This window comes from Azolla caroliniana, unplaced genomic scaffold (assembly GCF_043228905.1).
Source record: "Azolla caroliniana isolate FFs.n. ecotype wild unplaced genomic scaffold, voAzoCaro1.0.p SCAF_1, whole genome shotgun sequence".
NCBI classification, from domain to species: domain Eukaryota; kingdom Viridiplantae; phylum Streptophyta; class Polypodiopsida; order Salviniales; family Salviniaceae; genus Azolla; species Azolla caroliniana.
The window spans coordinates 21,216,957-21,234,409 of record NW_028230436.1 but is presented as its reverse complement, the minus strand read 5'-3'; the positions used below and the strand labels follow the sequence as shown (position 1 = coordinate 21,234,409).

Genomic DNA, 17,453 nt, shown 5'->3' with positions numbered 1-17,453 from the left:
GGGCATAAATGTGGCTCATTATCCTTTGCTCATTCATCCTCATTCATCCTACGCCAAACATCAAACTTTATCTTAGAATTAAAGTGAAATATAAACACTAATACAGCACATATCACAACATTAAAAGGATGTGAGATTTCCAAAAACAAATATAACATTTCCATCTCTAAAGCTCTCCCAAATCCAATCACAAATTAGACCCAGCTTTAAGCACTCTTTAAATTATACAATAGCCATCAGAAGAAAAAGTTTTGGTTGCTTTGTTCGACAAAATCAACTTGATTTTTCTTCTGTTTTATATTTTAATTGATGCTATTCACATAGAAGAATCTACTTATGAACAATAGAAATATGATCGATCAAAAGATCTGAAGAGAAGAACTTGCATCAAATTTTAATTTCATGCTTCCATCCTCAAACTTCTAACAAGTCACTTTCAGAATTTGGAAAGATGTCCTATTTATGCAATTTCTAACAAATCTTCCACTTTTCAGAATTTGAAAAGAAACATCAAATTGATTTTATTGGATTTATGTCTGGGAAAGCACAATATTGTTGGTATCATGCTTTGGGACTTCTTTTCTACCTAAATAAATAAATAATGCTGCAGCCTGCATTACTTTTGAACACTACAGAAGCCTTCTTTTTAACAGTACTTTTTAATATGATGATGAGAAGACATCTTAGACTTGATTTCAAATAGAATGTTTGTCGTGCTTGACAGAGAAAGTCCAATCTCACATTAGGATGTGCACGATGAATTTGAAACCAACAAATTAGAGTTATGGAAGAAAAGAATTTTGATTATAAAGTGGCAAATTTTGAAATCAATCTACAATGTTGAAGCATTTTCGAGATATTTTTAACCACTGAAGTGTGGAAATCGAAAATCATGAATTTGAATTTAAATTCTATACCATTTTGGAATCACCTATATCTAGAACTTTTACCTCTGGCAATAAATTTGATCGTAGAGGAAATGCCATTTTACCATTTCCAGAATATAAATCACAAAAGGAACTCGTGAAATTACAAAATTCAGGAAGATGATTTTCTTTGAAGAAATAAAGATTATTTAATACAAGGCATTCTACCACTTGTTCTTGCCCTTCCGCTTCTTCCGACTAGGTTTTGTACACGAACCAACCTTCTGATCAGGTTGCTCTGAAGCATTTGTTGTTGTATCACCGAACATGCCTGATGCCATTGCATTTTCCAACCACCTCATAAACTCTTCTTCGGTCATCTTTTCATTCATTTGTGCAAAAGGGAAGTTATCGGCTGCTGTTTTATTAGCCCGTGGGGCCTTCGACGAACTTCTAAACATACCAGTAGTACTCACATGGAAGGAGGGTTTATGAGTGTTAGGTATACACTTCATTCCCTGGGAATTAAAAATATTAGAGAGTATTGCTACAAGTAAATATTTTTTGAAAGTGCATTTATTCCTGATGTAAAATTAAAGAGGTAAAAGTGCTTGCATGTCTAATAATGTAGAGTACTGTTACTAGTTAGCAATATGGGATGTTTCTGTCTAATGTGGCATTAGAGAGCATCTTATGAAAAGGGCTTCTATGACTTATGTAAGATGAAAGAATATTGCTAGCTAATCAACACTGGATGGGACTTTGAGTCTACTGTAAAATGAGAGTATTGTTACTAGTCAATATCAGAAGTGCTTCTATGTCTAACATGAGATTAGAGATTATCATTTTATGAAAATCCTTTTATCTAACATAAGATTTGAGAGTATTGCTTATTAATCAATATTGAAAGGAACCTATGTCCACTGTAAGATTAGGTGGTATTGTTCATAATCAATATTGAAGGTACATTTATGCATAAATTTTGAGTTCTTTTATGTCTAATGTAATAGCAATTTTTAAAAAATATGGTTACTAGCAGTATTATTTTAATAATAATTTATCAAGGAAAGATTCAAGTCACCTGGCATTGTACCCACTCGGTCACTTCATAAATCTTGCTTTCAGCACATGCAAATGCTTGAGGCGCATCCACCTGGAAATCTCAAACAAATAAATGTAGAAAGTAATATTTGAAAATGAACTCCTATTACAATAACACTAAGACCCACCTTCTGAAACACACCAAAGAAGAAGGCTTGTGCTTGTTGCTCTACCCATCCATCACCATCTTTAGCTTGATGATGGTCTTGGCATTCCTATATATGCATCAAAAGCCTTCCTAGTCAAAATCAAGTACCCATAATTCCATGTGCCACATTTCATGTCAGGATTCCTTAACACAATATTTGCATCCCATCACAGTCTACACTATAGTTACAAAAGTGGCACGCCGTAGAATATATACCTGACACCATCTCGCACGTAATTTGCTCCTATCAGTGCAAACCCAGCGATGTGTTCTATTACATTTCTTACACATTACTCTTCGAACAGAGTCATCAATCTCATCTTCAGAATTGGGGTGCCAATTACTTGATGTTCCAGGTCTTCCATCCTACCATTACAACACATACTCTCTCACTTCTCCATTCTGAAAATACCATATTTCACAATGCTGCTTATAATGTGAAGAAATGACATGGAAGCCAGAAACATGGATAGCACACTCTTAGACAGTTCACAAGCCAAGACAGTAATTAATACCGATTGCATTAACTCGAGATTGGAATACATGAGTAGTATGCAGCCTGAACCTAAAATATGCAAGATTTTATTTTCCAAATCTCAATGTTAATACATCATGATATAATGTGTGAAATGTGACCTTACGCATCTTTCCCAAACTGTGGTACACTAGTGTTGGAAAAAAACCTCATTCATGAGTAGCCTACTGACACATCATGAAGCAAAAGTAATGCATCCATTTTCCAAACCATTTCTTCATATCTTCTATCTATCCGAAACCAAAACTTTTGCTTTTGTGTGTCTTTTGAATCCTTTTACTCACTTCCTATGAAACCAAAGGAAGCAATGTGGGGGGTTTTTTGAAACCCTTTCTATGGCTATGATCCCAATAGGAAGTGATTCGGCCTCAAGTAATACAAGTATATATGGTGCTTGTGGCTTCATTTGAAGAAACTTCATAAGAAATTGCTTTTGGACATTCTCAAACTCTTTCTAAGTAGACTTGGGGATGTTGTCAATGTGTCAAAGAGGTATTTCTTAAGAACCCAACATTTAATTTCTCAATCTTTCCATATGTTCTTCGATGCATACTAAGCTCTCATTCTTTCTTTTAAGCTGCGGGTCGCAAATTGATTTCATCTATGATTGGTGGGAACCTCAAGCCCAAGTCAAGATATAGTTTCAAGTGGATAGTTATTACACAAGGGTTTAACTTATTTTGAGTCTTCATAAGCATGACCTCTGTTTTGGAGTTATTTCAGATATTTATACATACAAAAGTTTTCCAAATATATTCATAAGGTTTCAGGCATCCTACAAAGTGTTTAAAATCTTCACCACATCAACCCAACATTTAATTTCTCAATCTTTCCATATGTTCTTCGATGCATACTAAGCTCTCATTCTTTCTTTTAAGCTGCGGGTCGCAAATTGATTTCATCTATGATTGGTGGGAACCTCAAGCCCAAGTCAAGATATAGTTTCAAGTGGATAGTTATTACACAAGGGTTTAACTTATTTTGAGTCTTCATAAGCATGACCTCTGTTTTGGAGTTATTTCAGATATTTATACATACAAAAGTTTTCCAAATATATTCATAAGGTTTCAGGCATCCTACAAAGTGTTTAAAATCTTCACCACATCATCTACATATAGCAAAAGAATGATAACTATAATAGAGAGACAATGGTTTAGATACAGAGAAAACATAGGAGGAAAGAGAAAAGGTACACGGGTATTTAGAGCCCCTAATAATCTATTTCAAGGTCCAAAAGTATATTGTTTCAATAGAATAGCATTTTAGGGCACTTGAGCTAGTTCACACTAGAAAAGTGACTCAAATATGTGCTAGAGGATCTTAAGAGAGCTATAGAGTAAAATAGCCTTTTTAAATGAGCAAATGGAGAGATCTTGGACATTTATACCTTTATAATTCAAGCTAGTTTCAATGATTTAAGGTTAAGATAAATGGTGGGAAACTACTTATCCTAGGACTTTGGAAAAACCCATAATTACCTATGACACGTGGGAACATGCAGACAATCATTGACACTAAAGGTCTCTCTAAATCTTTCCAATGATCAGCGTTGGTAAGACTTGGTCCCCACATTTCTACTCCATAGAGAAGTGTTGGTGTGATAAGTGTATCAAATAACCACAGCTTAGTTTGTGCCTCTTGGAACTGCAAATGTGCACATTGTCTCTCAAGAGCATTAAGGGTTGCATATCCACGAGAAAGTCGGGCACAAGCAGCCTCCTGTAAGGAGAACCTAGGCCCTATAAATGTTACTCCTAGGTATGTGTAGGAGCGTGGGTATTCCACCTTTTCCTCTCCCAAGAAGAATTCCAGTTCTGATCTTGTTACCCATGTTTGAGTTTTATCCATGTTTATTGACAAACCTTTGTCCATACAAAATAGTTTTAATGCATTTAGATGCCTTTGTAGTCCCTCCGGAGAGTCAGAAATCAGCACAATATCATCAACATATAGTAATATTTGTATAGCTATACCTGCTAGGCATGCTCCCGAACCCCTGAATCTCTCTATGTAATGTGATACCTCATCTGTATAGAGACTGAGAGAGTGGGTGACAGTGGGCATCCTTGCTTCACTTTGATTGTGCTAGCCATCACCTCTAACAAACCATTGGAAGACCACATGTTTCCTAACACGGATTCATAGACTGCATAGGTTCCACATTGCATATCTATAGGACCATAAAGGGTTTCTAGCCGTTGCATAAGCCGAGCACGTGGCATAGTGTCAAAAGGGATAGGCAGCATATTCTTGGTATGCGAATAAAAAGGGATAGTCAGCAGTATACTTTGCATTTATCCCAAGAAAAGTACATTGAAAAAGTGCTGGACAGCTTTAATGTGGCTGATGTTAAGCCTCTTGGAGTTCCACTGCAGCCACATGTTAAGCTTTCCAAGGACAATTGTCCCAAAGATGATGATGCAGGTAATCACATGAAGAATGTTCCATATGCATCAGCGTGTGGTTCACTTATGTATGCTATGGTTGCCACTCAGCCAGACATTGCTCATGCAGTCAGAGTTGTTAGTAGGTTCATGGCTAATTTTGGTAGAGTTCATTAGGAGGCAATCAAATCTATCTTGAGATATTTGAATGGGACCAAAGGTAAATGCCTCTGTTATGGAAAGGGTCCATTAGAATTAAAAGGATTTTGTCATTCACATATGGCAGGTGATGTGGATACAAGCAAATCGGCAAGTGGCTATGTATACACCCTTGCAGGTGGAGCTATTTCATGGTACTCTAGACGTCAAAGGATAGTTGCACTATCTACTATAGATACTGAATATACTTCAGCGACAGAAGCTTCCAAAGAAACCATTTGGTTAGCCCGCTTATGCAGTGAATTTGGGATGCTTGAAAAGGCACCTATTCTTGGATGTGATAGCCAGAGTGCCATATGTTTGGCAAAGAATGCAATGTTTCATGCCGGCACAAAGTATATTGATGTGAGTGGTTGTTTTCAAAATGGCAAGTGGAAGTTCTGTAAAGGAAGTCTCATAGTGGCCCGCACACAGAAACAGGGCACACTGTATGTGATGCATGCCAAGTTGTGCAAGGATGAAGCAAACGTGGCAGCCGACTCAAGTGGAGAGCTATGGCATAAGAGGCTTGGTCACATGAGCGAGAGAGGCATGCATATTCTGGCCGACAAGAAACCTCTTCCAAAAGTAAAAGGAATACACTTGGAGAAGGGTGTTGACTGCCTGGTCGGAAAGCAAAACAGAGCTGCGTTTCACTCAAGACTACCAAAGAGAAAAGAATGTGCACTAGAACTAGTCCACACGGATGTATGCTACGTGGATGCTCCATCACACCATGGTGGACAATATTTTGTGACATTTATTGATGACTATAGCAGAAAGTTGTGGGCTTTCGTGCTAAAGTCGAAAGATCAAGTGTTGTCGGTCTTTAAGGATTGTCAGGCTAGAGCTGAAAGAGAGTATGGAAGAATATTGAAGGCTGCCCGGACCGACAATGGTGGCGAATACAAAGAACAGTTCGAGGAATATTGCAAGACCCAAGGCATAAAACTCGAGTATACAGTGCCTAAGACCCCTGAACTGAATGGTCTTGCAGAGAGGATGAATCGAACAATAATGCAAAGAGTGAGGAGCATGCTGTCACATGCAAATCTTCCAAAGTCATATTGGGCTGAAGCTATGTTGAAGGGAGTCTATCTGATCAACAGGTCTCCCTCAGTGCCCCTGAAAGGTGATGTCCCACAATGGGTATGGACAGGTAAAGATGTCTCTTATCAACACTTAAATGTGTTCGGATGCTTGTCATATATGCATGTTGCCAAGTATCAAAGTTCGAAACTCGACATCGAGTAGAAACCATGCATATTCCTGGGGTACGCAAAGAATGAATCCGGCTTCAGGCTGTGGGATATACTCGACAAGAAAGTGGCGGGGAGTCGAGACATAGTATTTATGGAAGACAAGACGATTGAAGACTGGAAACAGCAAAAGTTTGAGTAGTTTTCCACCTACCTATAGAAACTGGTTATATTAACCATTCCACATCTTTGTAATCAATGCTCGTTTTCCCTAATCTACTGATATTTCCTTAAGTCTTCTAAGTGATCTTGTTGTGTGATAGTTAGTCTAAGATCCCTGCATTTTCTACATATGGTATCAAAACAGGTTTAGGTTACTTTCTCTATCCTATACTTCAAAATAGGCATACATAGATCTTTCTGTTTATCTCTTCCCACCTAAGAAGACATCAAACCTCTCCATCTACAGCAACAAAAGTTCGAATAGCAAACTGCAGCAGAGGCGAACTTTCCCTACTTTCACATTTTCAAAAAGTAGATTACGAGCTGATTCTTCTGACTACTTGCACGCCCAAATCGGATTTTTGGCTTTGGAGGTACAGACAAAACAAGTTTTGTAGCAGTCTCAAACCCTAATTGCACAGCAACTGCAGCAACCAATTTTTACGACAACAAAGTAAGTTTTCAGCAGAGCAGAGCAACTCTTATCTCTCATCTATTTCTTCAATATTATATTGCTTTAGAACATTTTGGTGAATATAACCACCAAGTACTGCAATATCTCATCCATATTTCTCGCTTCTGCAATGGCTGAGAAAACTAATATTTTTGGTATGCTTAATGCTGAAGACAAGTTGGATGGTACTAACTATCCTATGTGGGCATACATGATGAGACATGTACTGGTAGCAAAGCAGCTATGGGACATTGTCATCGGATCCGATGCACGTCCAGCTGCAAGTTCTTCTCTAAACTCTCCCTCCCCTTCAGGAACAACGGACGCAAACAATGCTTCAAGCTCCACTCAACAATCCACTTCTTCACAACTTAAGTGGGATGGTAAGGACGCTCAAACCCGTGCTCTCATCACATTATCGGTCAAATGTCACATTGTTCCACATATCCGATCTTGCACAACCTCAAAAAGTGCATGGGATGTGTTAAAGAACTTGTATGCTCAAAGGAATGAATCAAGAGTCGCTATGCTTAAGCGGCAACTTGAAGAAACAAGGATGCAAGAAGGTGAATCCATGGACACATTCTTAACAATAATCAAGGACTTCAAGGAACAACTACTCAACATTGATGAAGTGATTTCAGACAAGCAGCTAGTTTCTAAAGTTCTTGCCGCGATTCCGGAATATCAAGGCTTCGCCACAACAATAAGGCTTCTTACAAGAGGTAAAGAGAGCTTCAGCTTTGATAAGCTAATCTCCATTCTCTTACAGGAAACTTGGACCGGCCAAACAAATCTTGGGGAACTAAGAATGTGTTATGGTTGTCACAAGAGAAATATGTGACAAAGGTTTTAGAAAGTTTTAACATGTCGGAAACAAAACCAGTAGGCTACGCACGAAAAACCTATGCTCGACGGTTTTACCGACTCAGACATGTCGAGAGATGTAGACTATAGTCGATCCACATCAGGTTATGTGATGACCTATGCAAGGGGAGCAATGTCATGGCAGTCGAGATTGCAAAAGGTTGTGGCTTTGTCGACCACGGAGGTAGAATATATGGTTGTAGTAGAGGTTGGAAAGGAGTTTATATGGATAAAGAATTTTCTCAGTGAATTAGAATGAAACAAGAAAAATTCCTATTCCACTATGATAATAAGAGTGCCATACATCTAGCCAAGAACGCTGCTTACCACTCTCGAACCAAGCATATACAAAGAAGGTATCACTGGTTACGAGAGAAAGTGAAAGAGGAAGAGTTTACCCTTGTGAAGATCCATATTGATGATAATGGATCTAACATGCTCACGAAAATCCTACCTATGGACAAACTCAGAGCTTGTCAACAGAAGACAAGATTGGCCGACTCTCCCTACAGGAGTGAAGGGGGAGTTTGTTAGGATTTTGTCCCTCCTAATGGGAGAAGTCAGATGTCGATTGAGAGAATCGGTAGTCGAAATCTAGTAGTAGCAATGGGCATGGTTCAGTTCGGTTTCAAGGCAAAGAAACCGAACCAAACAAAAAACGAATTGTTTATATAAAACAAAAACCAAACCAAACCGTTTAGGGAAAAGTTGTAACCAAACCGAACCATTTAATAAAAAATTTAAACCTAACCATTTAAATCAAACTAATTAAACATCTAACTAAACAAAAATACATTAAATTAAATAAGCATTTAAGTTAAATTTATTAAATCAATAAAAGAAACTTTAATTGAACCATTAAATTAAATAAACATTTAAGTTAAATTAATTAAATCAATAAAAAACCATGAATTAAACCATTAAATTAATAAACTATTAAGGTAAACAAAACGTTAACCAAAAACCTATAAATCTTTAAACCAAACCTATAAACCTGAGTTTTAGAACCGAATTGAACCGAAACCAAACCGTTTATCAAAAATCCAAACCAAATCAAACCATTAAATTATTTTAGAGCCAATAAACCGTTAAACCATGGCTTAACAGTTCAGTTCGGTTTGAGCTGAAACCGTGCCCATTGCTATTTGGTAGGTCGGCCGGATTGACCAGAGAGAGACGAGTTGGAGGTCGACTATATTGGATGGATGATCCAAGTGAAAGACTAGGCCGACTGGTCGGGCCAACCTGATGATCGATGACAAAGTCTACCAGTCAAACCGACTGGATAGCCGACACAAGAGTTGGCTAGTTGAATCGATTGGACTGTCAACTTGTGGGTCGGGCAATCGAGTCGATTGGTCGACTGATTAACTACTATTGTTATCAGTTAATAATACCTTATTCCCATGTATATTATTGTGAGAAAAGCTGTTAATAGCAACAGCGGAAGAGTTAGAACAAAATAGACACAGCCAAGCTGTGAGAAGGCTGTTAGACAGCAGTAGAAAAAATGGTTGCAAAGAGTAGAGACACAGCCAAAGAGTTGTGCTTGTTTCTAAGTAGCAGCAGAAAATAATCTTCTTACAAAAGAGGCTGGTATAAGCCTATTTATACAAAATTGTGAATGGTTGTTTGGTAGTTAAGAGACTCTTGTACTACCAAACAGGTACAATAAACTAGGAATAAAAAAAAGGGAATATCTTGGAAAAAGTGGAAGAGACAAAGGGCATTTAAAGCGTTGCAGATCTAGAGAGAGAAGAATCTAGGAAGAGAGAGAATGTAGTACACAGATAATAAAGATTAAAGAGAGTGCAGGTTTGGAACTGCCACCCTCCAACAATTATATGTAGAGCTAGGGTAAACTTTGTAGGAGTGTGTAGATGAAGTGGCAGAACTGTGTAGAGTGAGTATTGTAGAGCTACAGAGAGAAGGTAGGACACAAGAGTGAAAGTGAGTGAGAGACGGCAAAGTTTAGTGGAACTTGCCAAAACCCTAAGGCAGTATTCTCTGTTTTCAGAGATTTGTAACCTTTCTCTTGTACTTCCCTCTCTTCATAGTGAAAGTCTGTTGGTCCGTGGTTTTCCCTTGTTATAAGGTTTCCACGTAAAACTTGTGTACTGTGTATTTTGCTGTCTTTCAATCTTTTCTCTGTTCTGTGTATCATCAAAGTCTATTTTGCTTGTTGATTTACGGTCCACAACCTAACAAAAATGATATTTGACAATAACAAAATTGGTCATGTAATTCACATATGATTATTTCTTGGAGTAGGTGATTTTCTAAGGAACAAGGAAAGTCGATTGATTTTCACGGCATTTATTGTGTTGGCCCTACTAAGGGAATATTGCAGCAAAGCTTGGCAGTTGTTAGGAGGTAGAACAATCTCTATGCTGACATCCTTTTTGCAATTTGGTCCTCCTAATATACGTTAGTGATCATAATCCTGGTGAGTAGAATGACCCTTGATTCACACATAATGTCCTTTACTCCTTATGGTAAATATGCGTGAATGTATCTAACCACATTTTACTATCCCTCATAAGCCTTGGCTCTTTAACACTTCTTCAAACTTGCTCACACAACTTAGGTGTTGAGGTAGCATGATAACCTAGGTATGAAGGCGTGCAAGGTATGCAATGAAAACCTAGTGAAGGATGAATATTAGCTAATTCGCGAGAAGTACAATGACTTGTTAGACGGGCATGATAATGTCAGTTATTTTAGAAATATGATGCATATTAAGAGAAAAAGAATACCTGAAACAGTTCTTGCTGAAAATGTTTGAAAGCCAAAACCATCTCCTCTCTTTTTAGCTCTTCATCATAACCAAGTTTTTTCGATGGATCTAATAAGATCTACTCTCATAAATCATCAAAAAATTCATCAAAACATGGAATATCATATCATTTTGCAATATTTAATCATCCTGAATAACCATCAGAAATTAATTACCTCATATGCATTCTGCAGGCGTTTAAACGCTTCCTCTGCAACTGTATTTCCTAAGTTCTTGTCTGGGTGTAGCAGCATTGCCTAATGTTTCAATAGTATGCACAAGAAAGGAATAAGGTGCATCCAATAGATAGTCTAATCATGCATTTAATCCTTCAAAGTTATCATCATAAGAAGCAATCATACCTTCTTCCTGTAATCTCGCTTCAGAGCAGAAAGATCGACTTCAGCAAAGCGTGACAACTCTAGAACAGCATAATGGTCCTTGCAGTTTAAAACTCGTTCTACTTCCCCATCACCCATGCTAGCTTCAACTTCACTGGTTGAAGCACTTCCAGAAATACCTGAAACCTCAGCTTTAAATGCACCTTTAGAATCTGCATGCTTGGAGCCTTTCTCTTTTTTATGTTTGGATTTATTTTCTTGGCTAAAAGCATCTTGGGTGCTACTATTACGAGCATTTGTGTGTAGTAAGTAGATCATAAAGTTGCTAAATATGAATGCCAAATTGAGGCATATGGTAAATGCAAAACCCCCGCCAATGGTTATAGCTGAATATGTGGAGTACAATAACCCAACCAGCACTGACAAGCGTGGTTGATCCATAATAAAAAGTACCACTGCAGAGAAACGAAACGAGGAAAAATCAGAAATCCAAAAGGTAATAAATGCTTCCATGAATATTACTGAGCAGCCTATAACATGGATCAGGTTTATTGAAATAATTTATACAGGGAATCATAAAATAATGTCACTATGAAAGAAATCAGAATGCACATTCAACATGATCATCCATTTGAAACGAAAATGAATGAAGATACACGATTTTCTTGACAAACATTAAAGATGGATTCTGGACATGGATAAGTGGATAAGTGGATAAGTGGATAAGTGTATAGATTGAGACATGATACAACTCACATTATCATATACTAACTGTATCTATCCTATATATATCATGAGGTAGCTATATATGTTGTTTTCTATCTCCTGATCTTCCCATCACAATCCTCCAAGTATGATGTTTCCCAATATTACTGTGCCCCGTTGACCAATTACAGAGCCTTGGGGTTCTTTACCTTTCCTGTTTGCCTCTGTATCAAACATTTTCTAGGAGCACTTTCAGACTATGATTTTTTTGGAGGAGATATCATCCCATCTCAAACTGCTCTACTCTAATACCTTAATCATGATTTCCCTCCTGTTTGCCTCTGCATCAAACATTTTCTAGGGGCACTTTCAGACTATGATTTTTTTGAGGAGATATCATCCCATCTCAACTGCTCTACTCTAATACCTTAATCCTGATTTCCTGAAACACAATCAAACGAGGACTTACCTCCTATCAGCAATACGCCTCCAGTAAGCCAAACACTACCATATAACAAGAGAATGGCCCCACCAAAGATGCCAAAAATCCAAAGTGCATACATATATCCAAGGAAAAAGGCTGCAGCGCCAGAAAAACCCTGTACAAAAAGGAATCATAAAAATTAAGAAATAATAATGAAAAAGAGCATCATAGGTATGTGGCCAAGGATATTTTAACCAAAATGACCTAATTGTGATATATCTTGCATGTATCTAGACTTCATTCCTCTTATACATATGCTTTGTAGTAAGTGAAAAAGATCATTAAATGGCGAGCTATATTCTGTTCTGAGTCAGAGATATCCACAACCTACACTCTTATTTATTTAGAGCACTCATGTCAGGGGGAGTTTCTGCGTAATTCTCAATCATTAGCCTATTTAATTAAGGTGGATTACACCTTGAGACAGAAGTAATCACGTGTTAGAATAACCTGCACACATGCTTCTTATAAGACAACACTAAAGGTTGCCAATATAATGGTAAAAGAAAACCTGAAACACTTGCAACTTAGTCTAGGTTAGATTTTCTATTAGAAATAGTTTACAACTTTTACAATCAAATCATGAAAAGAGAGAAACAGAGGAAACAAAACTTCATCAATTTAAATACTGCTAAATAACTTCTTTTTCCCAATGCTTTTCTTCAATTGAGCTTAGATATCAGAGTACACGTAATAATTGCCAAGCAAAAAATAGTAATCCAACATCACCAATCCACATGTTTACTTTTTCTCAACAAATGATGTAACCCAATGGATGAACTTCACAGTGAGTGGTCAAGCTACAAAGTAAAAGAGAAATGCTAGAGAAACATAGAAGAGAACATCAAAGATCGAAATGTTCACATCAAATTTTACATTGTCATGGGAAATTACTTTCAAAACATTGCATAAAACATTAAACATCTGCTGCCTCCACCATCCATGCATATCGTGCTACTTTCTGCTGGATGTATGTAAAACAATTCTACATAGTGAAGGAAAATTTTAGAAGGACCAAGGAAGATATTAGGCATATAAAAAATTTGAGGAATAAAATCATAAGACATAATATTAAAAGTGTGTATAGAACAAAGAAACACGAAAACAGTTTTCATGTACGATTTCAACTTTCACAACAATAAATCATAATCAGCTAAATTTACTTGGGAAATAAAATTGAGCATTAAACAAGAAAATATTGTAGACGTGTCCAATCCAACCACAGTAGCCAAATCTATTTCTCAAGCTAGTTCTGAAACTCTTCAGATCCTATGAAAAGAAAGAATAAATTTCAAACACTATTTTTTATCAGGGCTAGACATGTGTCATCTAATTGAACACAAGACAAAAATAATAGAAATGCCAGTCGGCAATATTGTACCTCTAGGCTTCCTTTGAGGACGGCATGGTGGCCAAAAGAAAGATAAACATCTCTAAAGAGCATAATGGCCTATGAGACACGACAAAGAATCCAACTGTTTATGTTAACACATCAATGCCAGGGTACCAATATGGAACAGTAGATGGGACAAGGAAGGCATCACTGCTATCATGTAATGATGGTGTTGACCTCACGAAGCTATGCAAATTGAGGTTGTGATCAAGGCTGGCATCCGTGACGTCCACAACAAAGAGTAATGGCTCTAGTTATTATGATTCCTCTGAATTGAGGGATCCAAAGGGAGCAGGGAAGGAATAGAGTGAAGATGGCTGATTTAGTTACTAATATAGCAATTTATATTGCTGCTTTGGAACCTGGCTGACTGATTATACCAAGCATGCAGATCTGTTTCTTTCATCCAATGTTCATGAATGTGACCGCTTATGGTTGAAAACATGGTAATTGTACTTATCCTTGAATGATATAATTGATATTAAATCCTTATAAGAGAGGCATTGATTATTAGAAGACGCACAGTAACTATTTGTCCATGACTATTCTTCTTTCATCAATGACTATTTGTCCTGGGGAAGAAAAATTAACCATTAACTAGCACCATAACAATCTAAAAAGAACTTACCAGGGCTACTAGAAGCTTGATAAAACCGCCAAGAAAGCCAAGGTTCATTACACTACAGCAAATAATCATGAAAATAGCAGCTGATCCGAGCTGAACAAGAGATTTGAATCCTTGAATGAAGCAATTCAACCAAGCCAGGAAGAGAGTTAATGCAATACTTCCGATTGTGATCAAAATCCTTTGTAACGGAGGCCATGCTCTTTCCATGAGAGATTGACTTCGAGTTTTCCATTCAATAATTCTTTCTATGAACGCATCCACGTGAGGTTTCTGATCATTGTATAAAGAAATCACATAATTTTTGCAAAAAGAGAATCTTTCTTCAAGATAAAGTCCTCCTGTTCTAGAAGAAGAAGCCTCTGCTCTGGGGGTTCTAGCTTCTTTTCCTTCTTCTTCTTCCTCTTTGATAGGTCTCTCTGCAGGATGAAAGCCGTTGGTAAATCTTGAAGAAGAAGATGATGATGATGATGAAGAAGGAGATGAGGATGAGGATGAGGATGAAGATGAGGCATCAGATGAGGATTTGAAGGAACTTCTTGAGGAAGTTTCGACATTCTTTCTTCCTTCTTCATCGTCTGCTTCTTGCTGTTCTTGTTGGCGTCCCTGTTTATCGTTCCGAGAGCCTTTGTTCACTCCTCTTCTGCGACTGTTTTTTGAATGTTTTGAAGAAGGGGCGGAAGGAGGAGGAGGAGGTGGAGGTGGAGGTGGTGCAGAAGAGGAGGAGGAGGAAGAAGAAGAAGAAGTGTTGCAGTGACTGTGAGGGGGAAGGGGAGGATCATGAGATTTGGCCATGGATGATGATGATGATGATGATGTTGTGCAGAGGAGAAACAGAAGAGATTTCCGTCTTCATCTCCATCAACAACAAGAACAAGTATGGGACCTCGACGTTTCCATTGACGCCATCAAAACATGGGAGAGAAGAAACAAAAGGGGGAGGGGGGGCAAGCTCCTCTCCCTTTTTCCACTCAGCTGCTTCTACACGCGCGCGCGCACACACACACACACACACACACATATCATATATTTACATACATATACCATATTGTATACAGTATACATACATATATCCTCCTCCCACTACATATTAATGCTTGCCTGCCTGCCCACCCACCCACCCACTAGTTTTCCTGCTTGTTGCCTCCTCCTCCTCTTGCTCCTGCTCCTAGGAAAGCAAGAGGAGGAGCCAAGCAGCAACGCCGCACCGCTGACCAGTTTGGTTGGTCCGGTTCGGTCCATTCCATCCACCCACAACAGGCCATTCTAGAGCACTCGTCACACCTCTTTGTTCCACTCCAGAACACTATGTATCACACCTACCTGTGCATTTGATTGACCTTCCTTTGTAGCATCCTCGTAACTTATCTTTCCGTCGACTTCACACTTGCATCAAAGATTGATTTCATCATTCCTTCAAAGAGTCTGTGTGCATTGATACTTGCATGTAATCGACGTGACCTTTCCTTTGACTCACACAAACGCCTTGGAAAATGGTCATTATGCTGACAATATGGCGGTAATTAATCATATGCACAAGAACAAGCTTGATAGATACGAGACAATGACACCCACCAAAATGTTCCCGATGAGCACAAATGTCAACAAATTAACATTTGACCATATTTCTATGTAAACTCAAAATCCACAAAAATTCCTGATCCCTTATATCTAAAGATATTTCTATGTAATGTCCATCTTCCAATTGGTTTCCAAATGTATGGGCGAAGATGATGTAAGCCATACTCCTCCTAGATAAACCTTACATGTATCTGGCGATGGCCAATTTATGAAAAGTTGTACATTCAAAATGCTTGACATATTCCTCCCTATCAAACTAGAGCAGTCTTACTCCATGTCAGCACTTCTTATGAAAATATTGTTGGATTTAGGATAACCCAATGTTTGACCTAATCCCTCCTCCATGCCTTAAAATCTCACACCACAACTATAGAAAAGAAGTCAAATACTGCCAAGATTAAGGCAATGAGATAGCACAAATTCAATCACAATGCATGAAATGGTGACATCACCATTCTCTCTCTCTCTCTCTCTCACACCGCTTAGAGACAGGAAAGCGAGCATATTATGCATTTGAGAACACGTGCAATCGTGGAGATATTAAGTGTTGGGTCCTCAAGAAATACATTTTCAACACTTTGGTGACACCAATGCTTTTCTATGGGGTGGTAGCATCCCTAAATCTACTTGGAAAGAGTTTGAAAATGTCCAAAAACATTTTCTTACAAAGTTTCTACAAGTTAAGAAATAAATGTCGTACATCCTCCTCCTCCTTGACACAGTATCACTTCCAATTGAGATCTTGGCCATGGAAAGGGCTGTTGAATACATGCTTAAGGTTCAAAAAAGTCCCTCACATCAACTTCCTAGAATCGCATGGGAAGCGAGCATAAAAATCCAAAAGACTCATAAAAACAAATTTTTGTGTTCCTGTTGGATGCAAAATATGAAAAAAAAAAGTGGTTCAGTAGATGGGATGCAACACATTTGCTTCATGATGCATCACTAGATTCCTCTGTAAATGAGGCCTTTTGCAATGCCAATGTATCATGCCAATGGGAAAATTGTGGAGGCTCACGCTGTCGTGAAGATTTCCGGCTACGGTGTGAAACCGGGATGGAATGGGCAAGTTGGCGGTGTGCAACATGTGCACATTTACAATGTAAAATGGTGTATAGAATAAAGAGGGGAAATTTATCCCACATTGTAAGGCCCCTCCCTCCTTGGGCTATAAAAGGAAGGGAGGGGTCATTTGTGAAGTTGTTGCCTATTTTGAGTGAGAGAGGTATACCACTTAGGTCGAGGGGTCCTATTCGGTTTTAGGGTTTCTTCTTGGGTTTCCTTTAGGGTTTTACTATACTTCTTTACTTACTCATCCGGTGAGGGTTTTCTTGTAGTCGTTTTGGTGCAGCCTAGGCGGCCTTGGTTGTAGTCTTTTGTGAACTCTTAATATAGCATGTTGATTTTCTTGTCTTGTGGGTGTATCTTGCCTCCATCTATTCTATTCTATGTTTATGTGTTATTCTTCCTCTTCTCCTCTTGAGCTAAGCGTCCATTTTGTGTCTTATTCCTTCTCCTCTACTCCCTAATCCAAGACCCTCATGGTCCCGCCTCGGATCCTACACGTACTCTCG

General features: G+C 38.2%; 1 protein-coding gene across 2 annotated transcripts; it reads right to left on the bottom strand.

The window, feature by feature from the left end:
• Positions 1 to 782: 782 nt before the first annotated feature.
• Positions 783 to 15,157, bottom strand: LOC147869147 (uncharacterized). Of its 2 annotated transcripts, XM_087326809.1 has the most exons (10): positions 15,033 to 15,156; positions 14,302 to 14,999; positions 12,266 to 12,395; positions 11,113 to 11,546; positions 10,927 to 11,007; positions 10,731 to 10,829; positions 2,332 to 2,481; positions 2,096 to 2,182; positions 1,948 to 2,019; positions 783 to 1,384 (listed from the first exon to the last, which is right to left on the bottom strand). In XM_087326809.1, the coding sequence occupies exons 1-10, from the start codon at positions 15,091 to 15,093 to the stop codon at positions 1,091 to 1,093; spliced, it is 2,106 nt and encodes a 701-aa protein (XP_087182935.1). In that variant the 5' UTR covers positions 15,094 to 15,156; the 3' UTR covers positions 783 to 1,090. The 2 variants fall into 2 exon arrangements, with proteins under 2 accessions (XP_087182935.1, XP_087182926.1); XM_087326800.1 differs by having other exon boundaries at positions 14,302 to 15,157.
• Positions 15,158 to 17,453: the final 2,296 nt, after the last annotated feature.